General features: G+C 36.2%; 1 protein-coding gene across 2 annotated transcripts in view; it reads left to right on the top strand.

Annotated features, from left to right (window-relative positions):
* Window positions 1–18,536, top strand: part of HTT (huntingtin) — a 220,064-nt gene that overhangs the window by 17,755 nt on the left and 183,773 nt on the right. For both annotated transcript variants that reach the window (XM_036762807.1, XM_036762808.1), the window contains exons 3-6: window positions 4,193–4,313; window positions 5,423–5,482; window positions 6,675–6,754; window positions 11,792–11,930. In XM_036762807.1, the coding sequence (XP_036618702.1) occupies window positions 4,193–4,313; window positions 5,423–5,482; window positions 6,675–6,754; window positions 11,792–11,930 (400 nt within the window). The remainder of the gene's footprint in view (window positions 1–4,192; window positions 4,314–5,422; window positions 5,483–6,674; window positions 6,755–11,791; window positions 11,931–18,536) is intronic.

The raw sequence follows: 18,536 nt of genomic DNA, 5'->3' as shown, positions 1-18,536 counted from the left end.
GCAAATTTAGATGCTTAATAGATATTTGGTGTCTCATTGTTATAATACCTGATTTCCTCCCCAGATATTTAGATGTGATATCACACTACTTTGCTGCACAAATACAGTAATGAGGTCTGTTTTGATTTGGTTATTTTTAGTATTTATGTCTATTCCAGGGTGACTGAAAAGGGGGTGACTTTCTGCCTTAGATTTGGATATATTACTAAAAGGAGATTAAGGTATACCTTAAGTTCAGTTTTTGGATCACATTTCCATCTGATAAAAAATTTCAAGCTTGATATCTTTGGTGATTATACTTAGTTATATTTTATTGAACCATTAACAAAGAGACTTCTATAACCCTCGTCCTTGCAGAAGAATTCTATATGCATATACATACAAAAACATATGTACATACACACATATGTTTTGAGTTGTAGAACTTTGAAAGTATTTGGTAATCGATTGTAATTATCTCTTGCCAAATTTGCAGAAACTACAAGAAATTTAGATCCTTGAACTTTTGAATTCTAGGTTTGCTTTTAGGAGTTGTTTTTACAGATCTTCTAAGCTTAGAGCATAAAAAGCTCTTTTGTATGTAAGTACATTGACTTGTGGGCCCAGTGGTCTCTTTTTAATGATTATTCCCTCTTGATTTGACAGAATTAATAAGGTCATCCCAAAACCACTGTGCTTTCCTAATCTTGGCTTTTTGGAGGGTTTGGTTTATTAGGGATTGGGCAAATTGTTCCCAATTTTTTCTTTTTCTTCAATCCAGAAGCCTGTGATTCCATCTTTGTGGTGGACTTCTGCTGTGTAAACCATCTTCACTCATGTATATGTTAGTGCCCTGCAGTCTTAGAGAGCGGTCTGGGTCACAGGGTCCCACAGCTCTTGTATGTCAGAAACAGGACTTGAGTCTAGATCTTCCTGACTCAAGGCCTTTGTGTCCTATCTGATATCATGCTTGCATCTTTTATTCTGTGATAAAGTGTTAGTATTCAAAGTTCTATTCCATTCATAGGCATATTGTGAGAATAAAATGAAATTTATAATTTTTACTGTAATAACAGCTTACATAGCACTTGACAGTTTTTCATACATTTCCTTGTAATTCTTTAACAAGTCTGTAAGGCAAATAGTGTAAGTCTTATTAACCACATTTTGAAGATGAGGAAACTGAAACTCAGCGAAGTTTGCTGATGACACAAGATCTTGAACTCAAGTCTTCTGGTTCCAAGTCCAGTGTTTTTTTTTTTCTTCTTTATTTCACTGTCTTATCAACAGTATCATAGTAAAGCTTATATGTAGTCGTTACCATTATAGTATCATATTTGTTTTTCAGTTGCTTATAGATTAAAGAAAGACCTTTTTTTTTTTGCTTTTGGTTGTTTTTTAAAAATAATTTATTTTTAGTTTTCAGCATTCACTTTTGTAAGATTTTGAGTTCTAAATTTTCCCCCTTCCCCCCTCCCCCCAAGATAGTATGCAATCTGATATAGACTGTACATGTACAATCATATTAAACATATTTCCACATTAGTTATGCTGTGAAAGAAGAATCAGAGCAAAAGGGAAAAACCATGAGAAAGAAAAAACAAGAAACAAAAAGAGAAAATAGAGAAAATAGTACACTTCAATCTGTATTCAGACTCCATTGTTCTTTCTCTGGATGTGGATAGCATTTTCCATCATGAGTCTTTTCAAATTGTTTTAGATGATTGCATTGCTCAGAAGAGCTAAGTTTAACAAAGTCAGTCATCGCACAATGTTCCTATTACTGTGTACAGTGTTCTCCTGATTCTACTCACTTCATCAGTTCATGCAAGTTTTTCCAGGTTTAAAGAAAGATGTTCTTAAGATGACATATTGATGAGACAAATTTCAAGATCAAAAAGAGCCCTTTACTCCCCCCTTTTAATTACATGTGGTAATATCTCATTTTATTATCATCTACAGTGTTTTCTTCAAGTAAATTTTCCATATAATTGAAACTTCCTTAAATGCCTCTCTACTTAAGTTTTTTTTACCAGTTCTGACTGAAAACTTTATGTCATTTATTCTCCCTTCCCTTCTTAGTCAAAATATTACTTAGCATGGTTTTAACCTTTTCATGAAGGCTTAGGGCCACTTTGACCAGTGGTTATTACACTTGGCCATAGTGCTAGTTGTTTTCTGTCATGACTGTGAGCAGAAATTCCTGCTGTCAGTGTGCTGGCCAAGAAGCAAAGAAGCTCAGAGATGGATAGGACCAGAGTTGGTAGAGTGTAAGTCAGGGGTGGGGAACCTGCAGCCTCGAGGCCACATGTGGCCTTCTAGGTCCTTGGGTGCAGCCTTTTGACTGAGTCCAAGCTTTACAGAACAGATCCTTTTATTGAGGGATTGTGTAAGCCTATGTCTGACACACAGGTGTCCATAATAAGTGATCTTTGGTGATCATTAATTTTCTTTTGGGCATATAGGGGCTTTGGATACCTTCTTTGGTCACTTTCCCTTTCTGGATTTTAATTTTCTTATCCGAAAAATGAGAAGATTAAACTAAATGACCTCCAGCCATTTGTGAGTCTATAAAGCCAAACAACCAATGCTATTAGAATTGTATACAAATTAAGACTTACCAAGTTTTGTAGCCCAAGGTCTTCTCCTACAGAATAAATTTAGTATAAGAGGTTTTAATATATCAGCTTCTGTGTATTCATATTTATCATTTCTTATGATCCAATTATATTTCATTACATTAATATACCACAATTTATTCAGCCCTTGCCCAGTCATTGAGCACCCCACTGTCTTTCCAGTTCTTGGCATCTACAAAATTATTTTGTTACATATGTTTGTGTATACACAGATCTATGTGTGTGTGTATACATATACACATATGTACATATGGAGAGAGAGAGAGGACCTTTCCTCCTATCTTTTACTTCCTTGGGTTTTATGTGTAATAACACTGTTGCCAGGTTAAAAGGTAAGTGTAGTTTATTTTTTGTTATTGTTGTGCCAAATGAATTTGCCTAGAATTAGAGAAGCAGTTAATTGAGGAGTTAATTTCTGCAAATATCTCTTGCAGTAGTTTGACATCCAAAGATGTATAGATATGTTAGATAAACACATAAGAACAGAAATCATTCCTAAATCAGTCACCTAGTGTTAAATTCCTGCTAGGTGCTGGGCATTGTGATAAGAAAGTACCAGGGATAGAGCTGCAGGAAGTGAAGCAATCTCTACTAGCAAGGAGTTTATGTTCTGATGAGGGAGATAACAAGTACATGAGTATGTGCAGGATAGATATTATGGAGAATAAATAAAAACACATATAAAATAGTTAAGATATGAATTGGGTAATATTTAAAAAAAATAGCCAAGCATTCAACAACCTCATGAAAGAATGCTTCAGATTGCTAATGATAAGAAAAGTGCAAAGTAAAACAATTGAGATTACATTTTATTATCCATCATATTGACAAAGATGAATATGTAAATGTGGGAGAACTATGATTAGACAGGCACACTAATGAATGCTCATAGAGCTGTGAATAATTATTCCTGCTCTTCTGGAAAAGATTTTGGAATTAGACCTTTCTTCTCTTCCCCCCACTTCAGAAAGTCACTATCACTTCTTTTGCAGCTTTTGGTAGGGGAATGATCAGCTGTTGTCACTACCTAGACTTATGGGGAAATAGTTCTTCCTTTCTCTGACAGTGTTTAGAATTTGAGGCAACCATCATGAAATAATCTGGTTTTGGTCAGCATTATCATTGTTTAGGGAACATAAGGTTGTTATTCACACTTGACACGTAAAGAGCCCTTTTCTACACTTTCAGGAAATGGTTTTAGGGCAGCCAGTTAGGTTTATCCAATTATATAATGAAATAAAATTTTCAGATTTAAATCGATTACCATTTTTGTGAGACAATAACAGTGCCCCTTAATTGAATTCTGAAGCAGTAATTCACAGGTAGATCTGCTCATAGTCTTACTAAGTATGCACTAAAATTAATATTGTTGAAAGCAAGGACTAAAAAAGGTCAAGTTGGGAAATTCTGATTTTCCAACTTTTTAGGAATATTATAAATAAAAATAAAATGAGTCTGTTATGAGGAAAACATTGAACATTTGGGTTTGAAGTTTCTGAGATCGTCTCTTTAGGCACTAAATTTTTTTTTTTATCAATGTGACTAACAAGTACAACTTTTTCTTCTTTTTTTAGAAATTCTCCAGAATTTCAGAAACTTTTAGGCATTGCTATGGAACTCTTTCTTCTGTGCAGTGATGATGCAGAATCGGATGTCAGGATGGTAGCTGATGAATGTCTCAATAAAGTTATAAAAGTAAGAACTCTTTGTAGTGTGTTCATGTTTTTTGTGTTCTTGAAGACCACATAATAAAGAATTCTTGTAAATATACAAATGAGGCTATTCCTACTTTTTTTTCATTGATTTTGTTTGTTTGGGTGTGCCATATTGATGCCATATATCAGGATACTGTAGGCATAGTGAATCGTTGGGTAACAGTTCACCTTCCATAACATTTTTGGAAAGGATAATTTGTCTTATTGAGGCATAGTTCACCTAATGTTATTCCAAGTGAATGTTATTGTAGTATTGCATTTTTTAGATTGATTGACCTAGACACAAGTATAATGTTGTTTCTGTGGAACTGATGTTATTATCTAATTATTTAATAGACCTCATTTCCTTGTTTTGAACTCACTCATTTTGTTTACTGTTAATAATTTGCTCATGGTGGGAACAATTTGTCCTTAAATTTCTGCAAAAGACTGTAAAATTTCAGTGAGGTCCATAACTGTTGAATTTTCAGTTGTCTCTTGTTATAAATTAATTTAGTTTTAAAATATATTTATGATAAAATAAAGGTTCAGAGAGAATTTTGAGCAAATTGGTATGTTTTTGCTAGTGTTAGACAATTTTGTAGACATAATTCAAAATTCGTAGTTAGGACTAATTGCTTTTTGGGACAAACATCATGTTCTCTACCTGAGTACCACCTTTGTAATTTTTTTGGAAGCTGCGTTTGAATGGGAAAATTGAGACATCCCAGCCTCTGCTATTACTACCCAATTCCCAATTATGTTTGGTAACTGAAGCTTAGTGTATGATCTGTAGAATTATTTTGCAATATATATTTCATGTGAGAATGACATGAAGTATATCTGCTATATCTGACAAAAAGAGAGGGTTTTTTCCCCTTTTATATTTTATTTACATGGATGATTTTGTTATAGGTTGGCAAATAATTACCTATTTCCTCTTATTTTTTCCAAGTTGGTCTTTATCTATTTGTTGTTATTTGTGTCAGATGCTTCTTTCATGAAAAAAGTAAACCTTTTGGTTGCTTTTTTTTGTTGTGTTCTCCAGGGCTGTTAGTAAAGCATATCTTCTGTATGTAGTTGAACTATTCTTTTTTATTTTTTTTTAAGGCTTTGATGGAATCCAATCTTCCCAGGTTACAGTTAGAGCTGTATAAGGAAATAAAAAAGGTAAGGCTGTGTTTTCTTTTTGGAGAGGTTGAAACAAGAATGCTTACAAAAGCATGGACTAGTATGCATAATTATTTACCAGGATATATAATTTACCTAAACATTTTTATTTTTATTTTTTTGTATTTATTTAGTATTTATTTTTTCCCCAATTACATCTAAACAACAATTTTTATCATTTGTTTTTAAAATTTTGAGTTCCAAATTCTCTCTCTTCCTCCCTCTCCACCCCCACTCATTGAGAAGGCAAGCAGTTCTATATACGTTATAGATGAGTAGTCTTGCAAAGAATATCCATAATAGTCATGTTTTGAAAGAAAACTGATAAAAAAAAACTCAAGGAAAATAAAGAAAATTAAAAAAAACCCAAAAGTTGCTTCAATCTGTATGCAGACTTCATCAGTTCTTTCTTTGGGGACAGATAGCATTTTTCATCCTAAGTCCTTCAGAGTTGTCATGGATTGTTGTATTGCTGAGGATAGCTAAATCATTCACAGTTGATCATCCTGCAGTATTGCTGTTACTTTGTACCCAGTACATTTCACTTTGCATCAGCCCATGTAAGTGTTTCTTGGTTTTTCTGCTCATCATTTCTTACAGTGTGATAGTATCCCATTACAATTATATACCACAGCTTATTCAGCCATTCCCCAATTGATCCAAACATTTTTTAAAGAAGGGTATCATTTGGATGAAATTGATTTTCACTGTGTTGCATTGACCAAGAAGTGCTAGAAATTAGAAATTAAAGCTTATTTGCAATATTTAATTTGACAGTTTAGAAATTCTTCTAGTAATTATTGTTAGCAGTTATGTAGTAGAAAGGGTGCTGGATTTAGAATGAGAAGACCTGAACACGTATGTCTCCCCTCCACCTCTAATTAGTTCTGTTAATTTTGGGTAAGTCACTTAATCTTATTTTGTTTCTTTACTTGTAAAATAAGTCTAATATTTGCTCTACCTACCTCACAGAGTTGATGTGAGACTCAAATAACTTTAGAAGTATTATATTATATTAGAACAATATATAAATTTCAGACGCAGTATATTTATACGGACTTTTTGCAGTTAGATAGTTACCATATACAGTAACTTATTTGTCAGTAATATAGCCTTACTTGTATAAAATCCTTTCAGTGCCAGAGAATATGTTACCACTGATATATAACCTATTACTTGTTAAATTTCTTAGAATGGTGCTTCTCGAAGTCTGAGAGCTGCTCTCTGGAGGTTTGCTGAACTTGCCCATCTTGTTCGACCTCAGAAATGCAGGTAAGCTGTTTCACTTTAGTGTTCAATTTAATTTATTTTGGTTTATGTACCAAAGTAATTTATTTGGATGAATCCATGATTCTACATGGTTCTTCCCTCCACTAGCGATCTCAGGCTGTCCATACTTTCTTATCCTATGCAGTTCTTATCTTTGTAACATTTTGTGGGTACTGATGGTGCTGTTAGCATGTCCATGTCCATATATTATTGTCATTTATTTTCACTACATTAGTTACCCAACTTTTCTAGCCATACAGGTCTTTAGCAATACCTTTCTGCCCTTTTTCTTATGTAGGCCACAACTAGTAATATTGCACAACTCAATTACTTTAACTCTACTTCTTTCCATTGTCCCTTAGATCACTTGGAATCATAAACATATAGTATCTCCAAAAGAATATTTTTTCACACTTCTTTCTTTGTTTTTTTTTTTTTGGCAGGGCAATTGGGGTTAAGTGACTTGCCCAAGGTCACACAGCTAGTACGTGTCAAGTGTCTGAGTTCAAATGTGAATTCAGGTCCTTCTGACTCCAGGGCTGGTGCTCTACTCACTGTGCCACCTAGCTGCCCCCAAAATAATATTTTTATTTGTATATTTTTTGGCCTAGACCTTTCAACATTTCATCAATGTGGGAAAATCCCTCCATGTACATTGTAGTAAATCTGTAGCTTGTCTTTAACTCATAGTCTTTAAGAGTTGTCTGAGGTACTTAGCGCTTAATCACTTAATATTGGTCACAGAGCTATTATACATAAAAGGCAGGACTTTAACCTAGGTCTTCTTGATGCCCAGGCTAGCCCTCTCTTTAACATGCCACATCACCTTTGTCCAGGAGAATATACAGTGGTCAGAAAAGAAAAATGCATGTTGAAAATGCTATGTCTGTTTTTTAAGGGCAACCAAATATTTAGAATAGATAAGAAAACCCAATAGGTGCATTGACAGAATTCCTGAAATAATGCCAAAAATCATTCAACAAATATTTAGTTATGTGCCTCCTGTGTCCCAGATACTGCACTAGGCACTGGGAATGCAAACCCCAAAATAAAAGAGTTGTCTGTTGGGAGCTTGCATTCTAACTGGAGACAACTTGTATATAATAGCACATCCATGATAGATACAGAATGATTGTAAGGCAATTTTAGGAGGCATTTCCCTGAGCTACTGATGTGAATTCCAAAGGCTTAATGTAGAAGGTTCAATTTCAGTTGAGTCATGAAGGAAAGTAGGGATTCTGAGAATCAGAGGTGAGGACTGAGTGGATTCCAGGGATGATAGCCATTGTGTGAAGGGATGAAGATAGAAGATTGATTGTCTTGTGTGAGGAACCAGTGAGGACCAGTGTGGATTGCAGAGTGCATGCAGGGGAGTAATACATAAGAGGGCCAAGAAGATAGGAAGGCGTTAGGTTGTGAAGACCTTTAAATGCCAAACAGAATAGTTTACAGTTATTTGATCCTAGAGTGTGAACTTTAGGAAAATCACATTGTCTGTTTTGTAGAATGGGGAGAGACTTGATTGAAGAAGGTAGACCAATTTGGAACCTATTCCTGTAATCCAGGTGAGAGATGATGAGGGCTTGAACTAGGCCTATGGCTATAGGAGTTCATAGAAGGGTATGTCTGCGAGAGATGCTGCAGTAAATGTGGTAAGATTTGGCAACTAATTAGATATATGGGGTGAATGAGAGTGTGAAGGAGATAGTGCAGTGTTTTATTCTGTCTTAAATGAAGCTCTGTGAGGTTAATGACTTGCCTAAGTGTTTGGGGTCAGATTTCAGCTAGGTTTCATTCTTGACCTCAAGTTAGCTCTACTCGGCCACATCTAACACTTTTCTAAGCCTTAGTTTCTGTGTCTATGAAATGGGGATAATAATCTTTTTCACAGGATTGTTGTAAGGCTCAAATGTGATAATATGTGAAGTGTTTTGTAAGTTTAAAAAACCGATATAAATGCCAGCTACTCTATAAATGTGAGCTTCTTCTGCTACTGTTGGTTGCTGCTATTGCTTCTGCTACTACTGATAACTAGATAAAACATTTTTACAGAATCTGGACTTTTATGCTTTTTCTGTACAAACATGGAAGTAGTGTAATGTGTTATGCTTTAATTCAGCTTTTCCGTAACTTTAGTTTCTTCTTTTTTGTGTGTGTTTGCCACTTTGGATTAATTTCTCCTGATATATTCAATGATATTCAGTTAATAATGTTACGGAATCATACAATGTCAGAATAGTAAGCAACCTTGAGGCCCATTTGACTAATGAGTATCTGAAAAAGAATCTCTTCTCCAGTACATGCAGCCAGCCTTTGTGTAAAAACCTTCCAAGAAGGGCACCCCATGGCCCCTGAGGCAGCTCATCCTACTTATGGGTAACTGGTCATTAGGATTTTTTTCTTTATACCGAACTTAAATTTGTCGCTCTGCAACTTCTAACCCCTGTCTTGGCTTTTCCTCTGGGGTAAGGCAGAATAAATCCAGTCCATTTTCCCATAAAACAGTCTTTCAGATGTGTAGACACAGTTGTGTTCCCACTAAATATTTTCTTCTAATGGTTAACCTTCCCTGTTTTTATTAATCGATGCTTGTATAGCATGAACTTGAGATCCTTAGCCATGCTGATTATTCTGCTCCGGACGTTCTTCCCCTTATCAATGTTCTTACACTGTAGCACCAGAATGGATGTTTTCTGATCATGCCAGAGTACAGTGGTAGGATTGTCTCCTTGTTTCTGGAAGGTATATGTTTCTTAATGTATTGTAAGATTGAATGAGATTTTGGGGGACTGTTGACTTATACTGAATTTGTAGTACAGGAAAACATTTGAATCTTCAAACTCTTTAGCCAGGATTCTCTTATCTTGTCCTTGTTCAGTCAATTAAAAAAACTATCTTAATTTACAGTTCCAAATTCTCTCCCTTTATCTAAGCCCTGTCTCCCTCCATCGAGAAGGCAGGAAATAAGATACCTATTATATATATGAAATTGTGCAAAACGCTTCTGCATTAGCCATGTTTCTTAAAACAAAAAACAAGAAAAATAAAGGGAAAAAATATACTTCAGTCTCTACTCTGAATCTGTCAGTTCTCTATCTGGTGGTGGATATCATGGAGTTAACTTTTTGAACTCAATTGTTAGACTTTACATTTATCCTTATTAAATTTCATATCATTAGATTTGGTCTTTCAAGCTTGTTGATATTTTTGGGTACCAGTTGTCATTCACTGTGTTAATTTTCCCTCTTAGATTTGTGTCATGTTCAGTTTTCATAGACATATCTCGTGTGCCTTTATGGAAGACATTGATAACAATTTGAAGCAGTAATAAGGTCAAGCAGAGATCTGTGGAGCACTTCACTAGAAACTGAACCATTAACCATTGGGTTCTGGCTTTTCATGCAATTCTATATCAATTATAACTATTTTTTTTAACAATGTAACAGTGCTGTCTAATCAACACTGCTTCTTGTTTTCCTGAGACTTTGTGAAGTGTTCTGCTAAAATCTTGGCAAATTCCTTCTGTAGCATCCTTGTGTTCCCTGTTTCGTTGGTCAGAAAAGGAAAGTTGACAGGACCTGTTTTTGATACAGCCTTGCCTGTCTCTTTGTAGTCATTGCTTCCTTTTCTAGATGTTCACTAGCCTCTCAGGAAGAATTAGGGTCAGGCTAACAACTGGCCTATAATTTGCTTATTCTGGTGAGTTGTGTAAAGTGAGAAATTTACCCTTCTCCAATCTGGAGAAAGCACTTCGCCCACTGCCTACAGTGTTTCAGAATCACTGATGGTGGCTGCATAATCACATGTGCCAGTTCTCTAATTCTACAGGATTATAGTTCATTTAGTCATGTTGACTTATCTGATGAAGGGCCAAGGGCTTTCTTATCTTTCTACTTAACTTGGTTACCAACTCTCTATTAATCATGTTTATTCTTTCATTTCCATCATTCTTTTTGGAGAAAACAGAAGCAGAATATGAATTGAGCAGTTCTGCATTCTGTCCATCATCATTTTCATTCTTTCTACTTGCTAAGTGCTGTTGTTGCTTCTTTGAGCCTTTTTTTAAAACCATAAAAATAAAAAAACCTCCTTTTTATATTGTCTTGCCAGCTCAACTCGTTTTAATTCTAAATGCTTCTTGCACAATTTTTATAGGACCACATTGTGTTTTTTAAAATTGTCTTTTACTACCCATCTTTTAAAAATTTGAGTTGATTGGTGAGTTACTTGTGTATCCACATGTGTAATCACCACTGTCTTAGTCTCTTTAGATAATTAGCAAAATATTGAGAATAAAGCAAAATAAGCCTTTTGAAATGTGCTTTCCCCAAATCTAGGGTACATGACAGACCATTCTCAGCTTTCTTCCTCTTCTGAAAGGAACTCTTAAAATGAAGTAGTCACTCCCTTTCAAGGTTTTCGTCATTTCCACTCTTTTAAGCAGTTCTTCATTGATGAGAGTCAGATTCACAATATCAGTTTTCTTGTTGTTCTGTCTCCTTTTAAAGGAGGAAATTATCATTATGCAGTTCAAGAAATTATTAGTTTCTTTCTTTTGGAGGGAAATGGAGCTAGAAGACATATAGATAATTGATTTGCCGTATCAGGCTTCCATCCTTATCTGTTTCTTTTTTTTTTGTCTGTGTGGTTTTGAAGAATGTTCTAAAAACGGTATTGCTCTTCTTTCTGCCTCCTTTTTATCTTCACTCAAAAGCTCTTTATCATGCTTGGCTCCTGTATTTTTTCACCTATGTGTATCTTCTTAGCATAAAATTCTAATTGTTCCCTTTTCTCTTTTTGTCTGTCCTTTTTCTTTTGAATAATGTGCACCCTTTCAGAGCCATATTCTAGTTATGGATCTCATGACAAAGAATCCATGATAATCCTGTAAAGGCAAATTTGTCTCCTTGTATTAGAATCTCTAGCAATAAATAAATATCATAGAAAGTTTTATCTTTCCCCCAAATTATGATGTGTTAAGATGTTTTTCTTGTCAAAATTGAGCAGAAGGAATAATTCATATACTTTTCATGTTTACAGACCATATTTGGTAAACCTTTTGCCTTGTCTGACTCGAATAAGCAAGCGAACAGAAGAATCTGTACAAGAGACTTTGGCAGCTGCTATACCCAAAATTATGGCATCTTTTGGCAACTTTGCAAATGACAATGAAATTAAGGTATGATTGCTTTCTTCAAGTGCATGAACTTGAGACTAATCCCATATAGATTTGTGTTTTGTAAGTAAGCAGCTGCCTTTTGAGATTTGCTGCTATTGGATGTCTTAAGATAAATAAAGTTGCTGGTGAAATTTCAAATTGCTTCCAAACTTTGTCAGTTTGAATTAAACCGATTGGAACCTCATCAGATTAGGAGCTTTTCACTTTTAAAATGTATTTTTTTTGAAGTGTCACTTAAGGTTGCCATTTTAAGGCACAAAATTTAAAGGTTAGGGGATATGTATGTGGTTTTTTGTTTGTAGTATTGGGCTAATCTTTTAACTAGTTAAGGATGTTTGAATATCATGATACCTGCTAGTGGGGAAGTAATAGTAAACAGAGGGTTCTTGAATCAGGGGATTTGTGTTTGAATTCAGGTTCACTGTCTTACTGCAGGTGATCATTTTTTCTCTTTCCACCTTAGTTTCTGTGAAAATAGGGAGTTGGACTAGGTTACCTGGTGGGTCACTTTCAGCTTTAAATCTTATAACTTATTAAAGGTAATTGGCAACTCCTTTGTACTTTTAATTACTGATTAATGCTCATCTCAGAGTCAGGAGGGACCTTCCTCTGAAACTGATTGGATGTGTGACCAGGAAGTTGTGTTTGAATCCTGGGTCTGCTACATGCACCATGGATGGTGCTGAGTGAGTTGCTTTACCTTTCTCAGTTTCTTCATTCTGTAAAATGGGAATAATAATAGCTAGAGAGCCTGTTTCATAGTGTTGTTGTAATGATAAGAGAAGATAAATTTGCAAACCTTAGAGCAGTATAGAAATGTCAGTGGTTGTTGTTGTCACTGTCACTGTTGTCTTTATCATTATCCTCATCTTTCACAAACTTTCTGGCTTCAGTGTTAGTGCCTACCTAGATTTTTCGTAGATCCCTTAAGGAGAAATAGACTCTGAGTTCTTCTTTATTTCTGATACTTAATGTCTAGTGGAGAGACAAACTTTGACTTCTTTATTTCTTATTCTTATGTTATTTCCCCTGCTGGTGTGTGTGCGCGCGCGCGTGTGTGTGTGTGTGTGTGTGTGTGTGTGTTTTAGACTCAAAGAGGAACTTAGAGCTGCTCTTGTCTTTGTGGGGAAGTAAATGGAGGCCAGTGGGGACTACTGGATATTATTGTCCTTGGGAGAGCGTATAATTTCCAGGCAGTCATAAAGAATTATATTCTAAGAGCTCTGATGAACAGGGAACATGTAATTACTAAACCTTTGGGGGCCTATTTAGAATGGATAGTCAGGCATTATTCCCTGGTGGGGGCAGTTAGAATACTGAACTGGGAGATGGGAGAACTTGGCTCCTATTCCCTGCTCTGCCACCAACCTGTTTGGTAAGTCAGTTCTCCTTCCTGTTCTTCAGTGTTCTCACTCTTAAATGGGAGTAAGGCATGTATTAGATGATGTGTCAAATCTCTTGCAGCAGTAACAATTTTGGTTCTTACTCTCACTGGCTATTGGTTGTGGGGAATTGAGGCACTTTTTTTTCCCTTCTGTATTCAGGGAATTGTTTTATTGCCTTGAAGCACCTAGCCCAGAGCTTTTCATATAGTAGGCACTCAATGCATGTTTGCTGAACAAAAATATGGCTTGGATGGTTCAGGGCTGGGACACTTTAGCCATATTTCATCTTTCTTATGGTGATTATTCTGTAGAGCTGTGGAACTTTATGTTGTCAGTATGTCTTAGCACAGTTTGTAAATAGCCCCATTGTTTTCATTGTATCAACAGCATGCATTTATAGAATCATGCTGTGGAAGCAGAGAGTTGGAAGGAAACTGTAGCAACCCTTTTGTACAACTCTCTCGTTTGACTAATGACCCATTTGACCCTTTTGAGTTTTGGAGAGATTAAGTGTCTTGCCCCGTGATGTATAGCCAGTAGATGACAGAGCTGGAACTTAGTTCTAAGAACCACATTTTTGGAAAGGCAATCCAGATGGTGAGAACATTTAAGTCCATGATGTCCCAGGGACTAACTATTGAAGGAACAAAGGACTTTTATCCTGGAGAGAAGAAAACTTAGGGGACAATGTGATAGCATTCTTCATGTTGATGGTTGTTTAAAAAAAGGCTGATTTCTTTTTTTTTAACTTGGCTCTAGAGAGCACTGGGCAGAATTAGGAGTAGTAGTTAAAAGTTGAAAAAAAAGCACAGTTTGGCTCATAAGCGTTGTATAAATGTTGAATAGTCTGTTGGGTGATAGTGAGTTCCCCATACCTTGAAGTCTTTGAGTGGGCGCTAGATAATCATTTGTTGGATCATTGTAGTGAGATTCCTGTCCTGGTATTGATAGGATGGACAACTTTGAGGATGGAGGTCACACAAGTTAGGGAGATTTAAGAACTTCATATAGGAGATGACTCTTGAACTTAATTTGAAAGTAAAAAAGGGATTCTAGTAGGTAGAAATGAGGAGGGAGGCCATTTCAGGCATAATGGATAGCCATTAAGCAGAATGTTCAGTTGGTGCATAGGCTGTGTATGGATGAAATTGCCAGTTAATCATTAGCCAGTTAATAGCATTTATTAAATGCCTACTATGTGCCAGATACTATGGATATAAAATATAAAGAATGTAGCAATCCCTATTGGTAAGGAGGTAAAGAGCTTATGTTCTAATGGAGGAGATAACAAGTATAAGTATGTACATAAGAAGAAATATTCCCACATATATGTGTATATAGGTATATGTGAGCATATACACACATATATGTGTTTGTGTGTTTGTGTTGAGGTATGTTGAGTTTAAGATGTATCCAGTATGATGAAGAAAAAAATTATTAATAATATACTCTGTGTTTTAGGCCCAAGTCAGCCTGAAACAATTTTATTTAATTTTTCATTGTTCTGTATTCCAGCCATTTCTAGTTTAGAGAGAGAGAGAAGTACAAACTTGTAAAAATCCTTGCCCCCCATCCTTAACCTACCCTCCACAGTGCTTGGGCTATTGATCCGCCTGGGAGCAGTCTTCTCTTCCCAACCCCTGAAGCAAAGGTTTTATGATCCATCCTTCTGCATTGGGAAAGGATTAAGACTTGCTTCCAGGGAGCAAGTTGCTGTATTCCAGGAAAACATTTGAATGACTTGAATGTAGTGGTCAAGGAAGAAACAGGGTAGTTATTATTGTTTTGAAATGTCACAGTTTGAAGGAACTGTATTTTAAGATATTATGATCTTTACCTTGCTAAAGATTTCTCTTTTACCTCAAGTCACTTGAAGTCAAGCCATGTGTGAAAGGAAATGATCTAAAACAAGACGAGGTATTTTTTGCTCGAGGTTTTGGTTATCCCCTAATATGTCTCCTTAAGAAGAGGCCTTTTGTCTTGCCTTCAAACCTGGAAGTCTGGAAAGGGTATTTTAGACAGGGAAATACTATTTCTTAATATTTCTAGAGAAACTAAAAGGGACATTTTTAATGTTTTCCACAGAGACATCCAGTTTGAAATGTTTAATAGTAATTATTCATGCTTGGCTGAAGCTCAAGCTGTTAGTATCTGCATTGAGATAATAGTTAAACCCATAAACTGATAAAGTTATCACCAAAGGGAGTATAGAAGAAGAGGGTCAGAACCTTGGGGAATACCCACAAATGAGCATGATGTGTAAATGATGAGGCAGAAAAAGAAACTCTTTAAGAAAGACCATTCAGACAGGTAAGATGCAAACTGGGGAAAACAGTGACAAGAAAAGCAAGAGAGGAGGGTATCTTGGAGGAGTAGGTGATCATCAGTGTCAAATGAAGGAAAAAAAATATGTTGAAAAGGACTAAGAATTGAGTTAAGACCATCAGATTTGGCAAGTAGAGAATTATTAATAACTTTCGAGAGAGTCTCTGTCTGTTGTTGACTGTTTTTGTTTGTCTCTTAAGCATTTTTTCCTGATAGAACTTAAATTAATACTTGAGAAATCCATGATTTTAGTCTCTGGTTGCCTTCTGCCATCTTCTCCTTCTTCAGCCCTGGGTCATACGTAGAGGCGGCCCTTTCCTTTACCCTCTACAGGTACAAATTAGCCCATTCCATCATGTCTTCTCCCATCAGATTACCCCTTCTCTCATCCCCACTTTCCTACTTATCTTTAATTTCTCCCTGTCCATTGACAGCTTCCTTCCTGCCAACAAACATGCCCATGTCTCTCCCATCCTCAAAAAACACTTACTTGATCTATTCTTTCGTGATAGCTTTTGTTCCATATCACTCCTGCCTTTTGTGGCTAAACTTCTTGGGAAGGCTGTATTCAAGAGGTGCCTCCTGTCCTCTCAGTCTTTTCTTAACTCTCTGCCTTCTGGCTCCCAACTTGATCATTGGACTAACTTGCTCCAGAGTTACTTAATGGCCTCTTAACTGCTGTATCCAATGGCTTTTTCTCAATCTTTATCCTTCTTCCCATCTATCTGTGTAGCCTTTGACACTGTTGGTCACCCTCTTCTCCTTTATACTACCTTATCTCTAGATTTCTGTGACACTGTTATCTCCTGGTTCTCCTCTTGCCTGACTGAATCTTCTCAATCTTTTTTGCTGGATTCTGCATCCAGGTCAAACTTATTAACTGTAGATGTCCCCTTGGGCTCTGTTCTGAAGTCTCTTCTCTCTCAGCCTCATTTCACTTGGTGATCTTATCAGCTCCCATGTATTCAACTCTTTGTCTCTATACAGATGATTCTCAGACTTTTTGTCCAACCCAAACCTTTCTCCTGACCTCCAGTTTTGAATTGCCTATTGGTAACTGCATATTGGATATCCAAATTGAATGCCTCATAAACAACGTAAACTCAACATTCCAAAACCAAACCTGCCAAATTTTCCCCTCCTCCTAACTTTTCTATTATTGTTGAAGGCACTGTCATCCTTCTAGGCCCCCAGACTCTCAATCTACATGTCACTATTAACTCTTCACTTTCTCTGATTCCCCTCTTCCTGCCCCATATGCACTCGGTTACAAACTTCTGTCATTTCTACCTTCATTAACTCCTCTTCTATATACTCCTTTCTGCCCTCTGACACTGTACCATCCATTTGCAGGCCCTCTTCATCTTAGGCTTGGACTATTGAAATAGCCTGCTGATTGGTTTTCCTGCCTAAAGTCTCTCCTTACTCCAATTTGTCCTCCACTTATCTGTCAAGATGATCTTCCTAAAGTACAAATCTGACCATATCATTTCCCTATACACTCTATTTCCCTAAACTCGGTACCTATACCTTTGATTGAATATACTCCAGTGGCTTCCTATTACTCCAGGATTAAATATAAAATCCTTTGTTTGGGTTGGCTTTATAATCAGGTCTCTTTTTTGCCATTTGTTTTTTTATGCCTTACTTCCCACCATGTACTCTGAGATCCAGTGACACTGGCCCCCTTACTGTTCCTTGAACAAGGCACTCCCTTTTTCTGTCTTGGATCATTTTGATCCTCTTTCTGGCTGTCCCCTGTGCTGTCCCCTCTCCTTCCTAATCTCATCTCCTAGATTTCCTGTTTTCCTTCAAGTCTCAGTTAAAATCTTACCTTTTATAAGAAATCTTTGCTGATCCCACTTCCTTCTGAGAGCATTTCCAGTTTATCCTGTATACCCCTTTTTTTGTATAGTATATAGTTGTTTAGATCTTTTTTCCCTGTTAGACTGTGAGCTCCTTGAGAGCAAGGATGACCTTGTGCTTTTCTTTGTCTCTCCAACATTTAGCACGGTGTCTGGCATGTTAGTAGAGACTTAATGTTAGTTGGCTGATTGCATCTCTAATATAGATGGTTTCTTGAGTCGCTGGGGTCAAAAAAAGTCTTCATGTGATTGTCAGTTGGTTATCTTCTCTGTTGATAAACCTCTCTGTAGGTATTTTGTCTAGGCCTCAGTTGGAAGACATTTATTTTATCTCTTGAACCTTACTAGTTTAGTTAGACCTGCTAGAGCTTGTAGTCCCCTGGAATAAAAAAAAAAAACAACAAAACCCCAGGGTCAGCTCTCCGCCATGATGAGGCATTTAGCAGAGATTTGATTGAATATACTTAGCGACAGTTAGGTGTTGCAGTAGATAGAGCACTGCCTGGAGTCAAGAAGACCTGAGTTCAAATGTGGCCTTAGACACTTATTATATGTGTGACCTTGGGCAACTCACTTAATTGTTAATAGTTTCCTCCACTGTAAAATGGGGATAATAATAGCACCTATTTCGCAGGACTGCTATGAGAATCAAATGAGGTAATATTAATAAAGCACTTAGCACCGTGTCTGGCACATGGGGGAGTTTAATAAATATTTATTTCCTTCCTGATGTCCTTTAAAAATTGCTTGACTTCAAAATTTTCCATTAAGGATACCGGTCTAGTCAGTGACTATTATCATGGGTGGATTCCATTTTGACTGATTTTTCAAATGAATTTATCTCTTTATCACTGTTTAAATCCAGAATTGCCTGGCTTTATGTACTCTTAATTTTCATTATATTCTCAAAGTAATGGTCATGGTATAAAATTATGATTATTTGTTTACATTTCAAATGCAGTGGTAGGTTTTTATGAAAGTAATATTTTTGTGTGAATTTTGATGGGCCTAAATTCTGAGTAAATCATTAT

The sequence above is a fragment of the Trichosurus vulpecula genome, chromosome 6 (genome assembly GCF_011100635.1).
Source record: "Trichosurus vulpecula isolate mTriVul1 chromosome 6, mTriVul1.pri, whole genome shotgun sequence".
Lineage (NCBI taxonomy): Eukaryota > Metazoa > Chordata > Mammalia > Diprotodontia > Phalangeridae > Trichosurus > Trichosurus vulpecula.
This window is presented reverse-complemented; position numbering and strand designations above follow the sequence as displayed.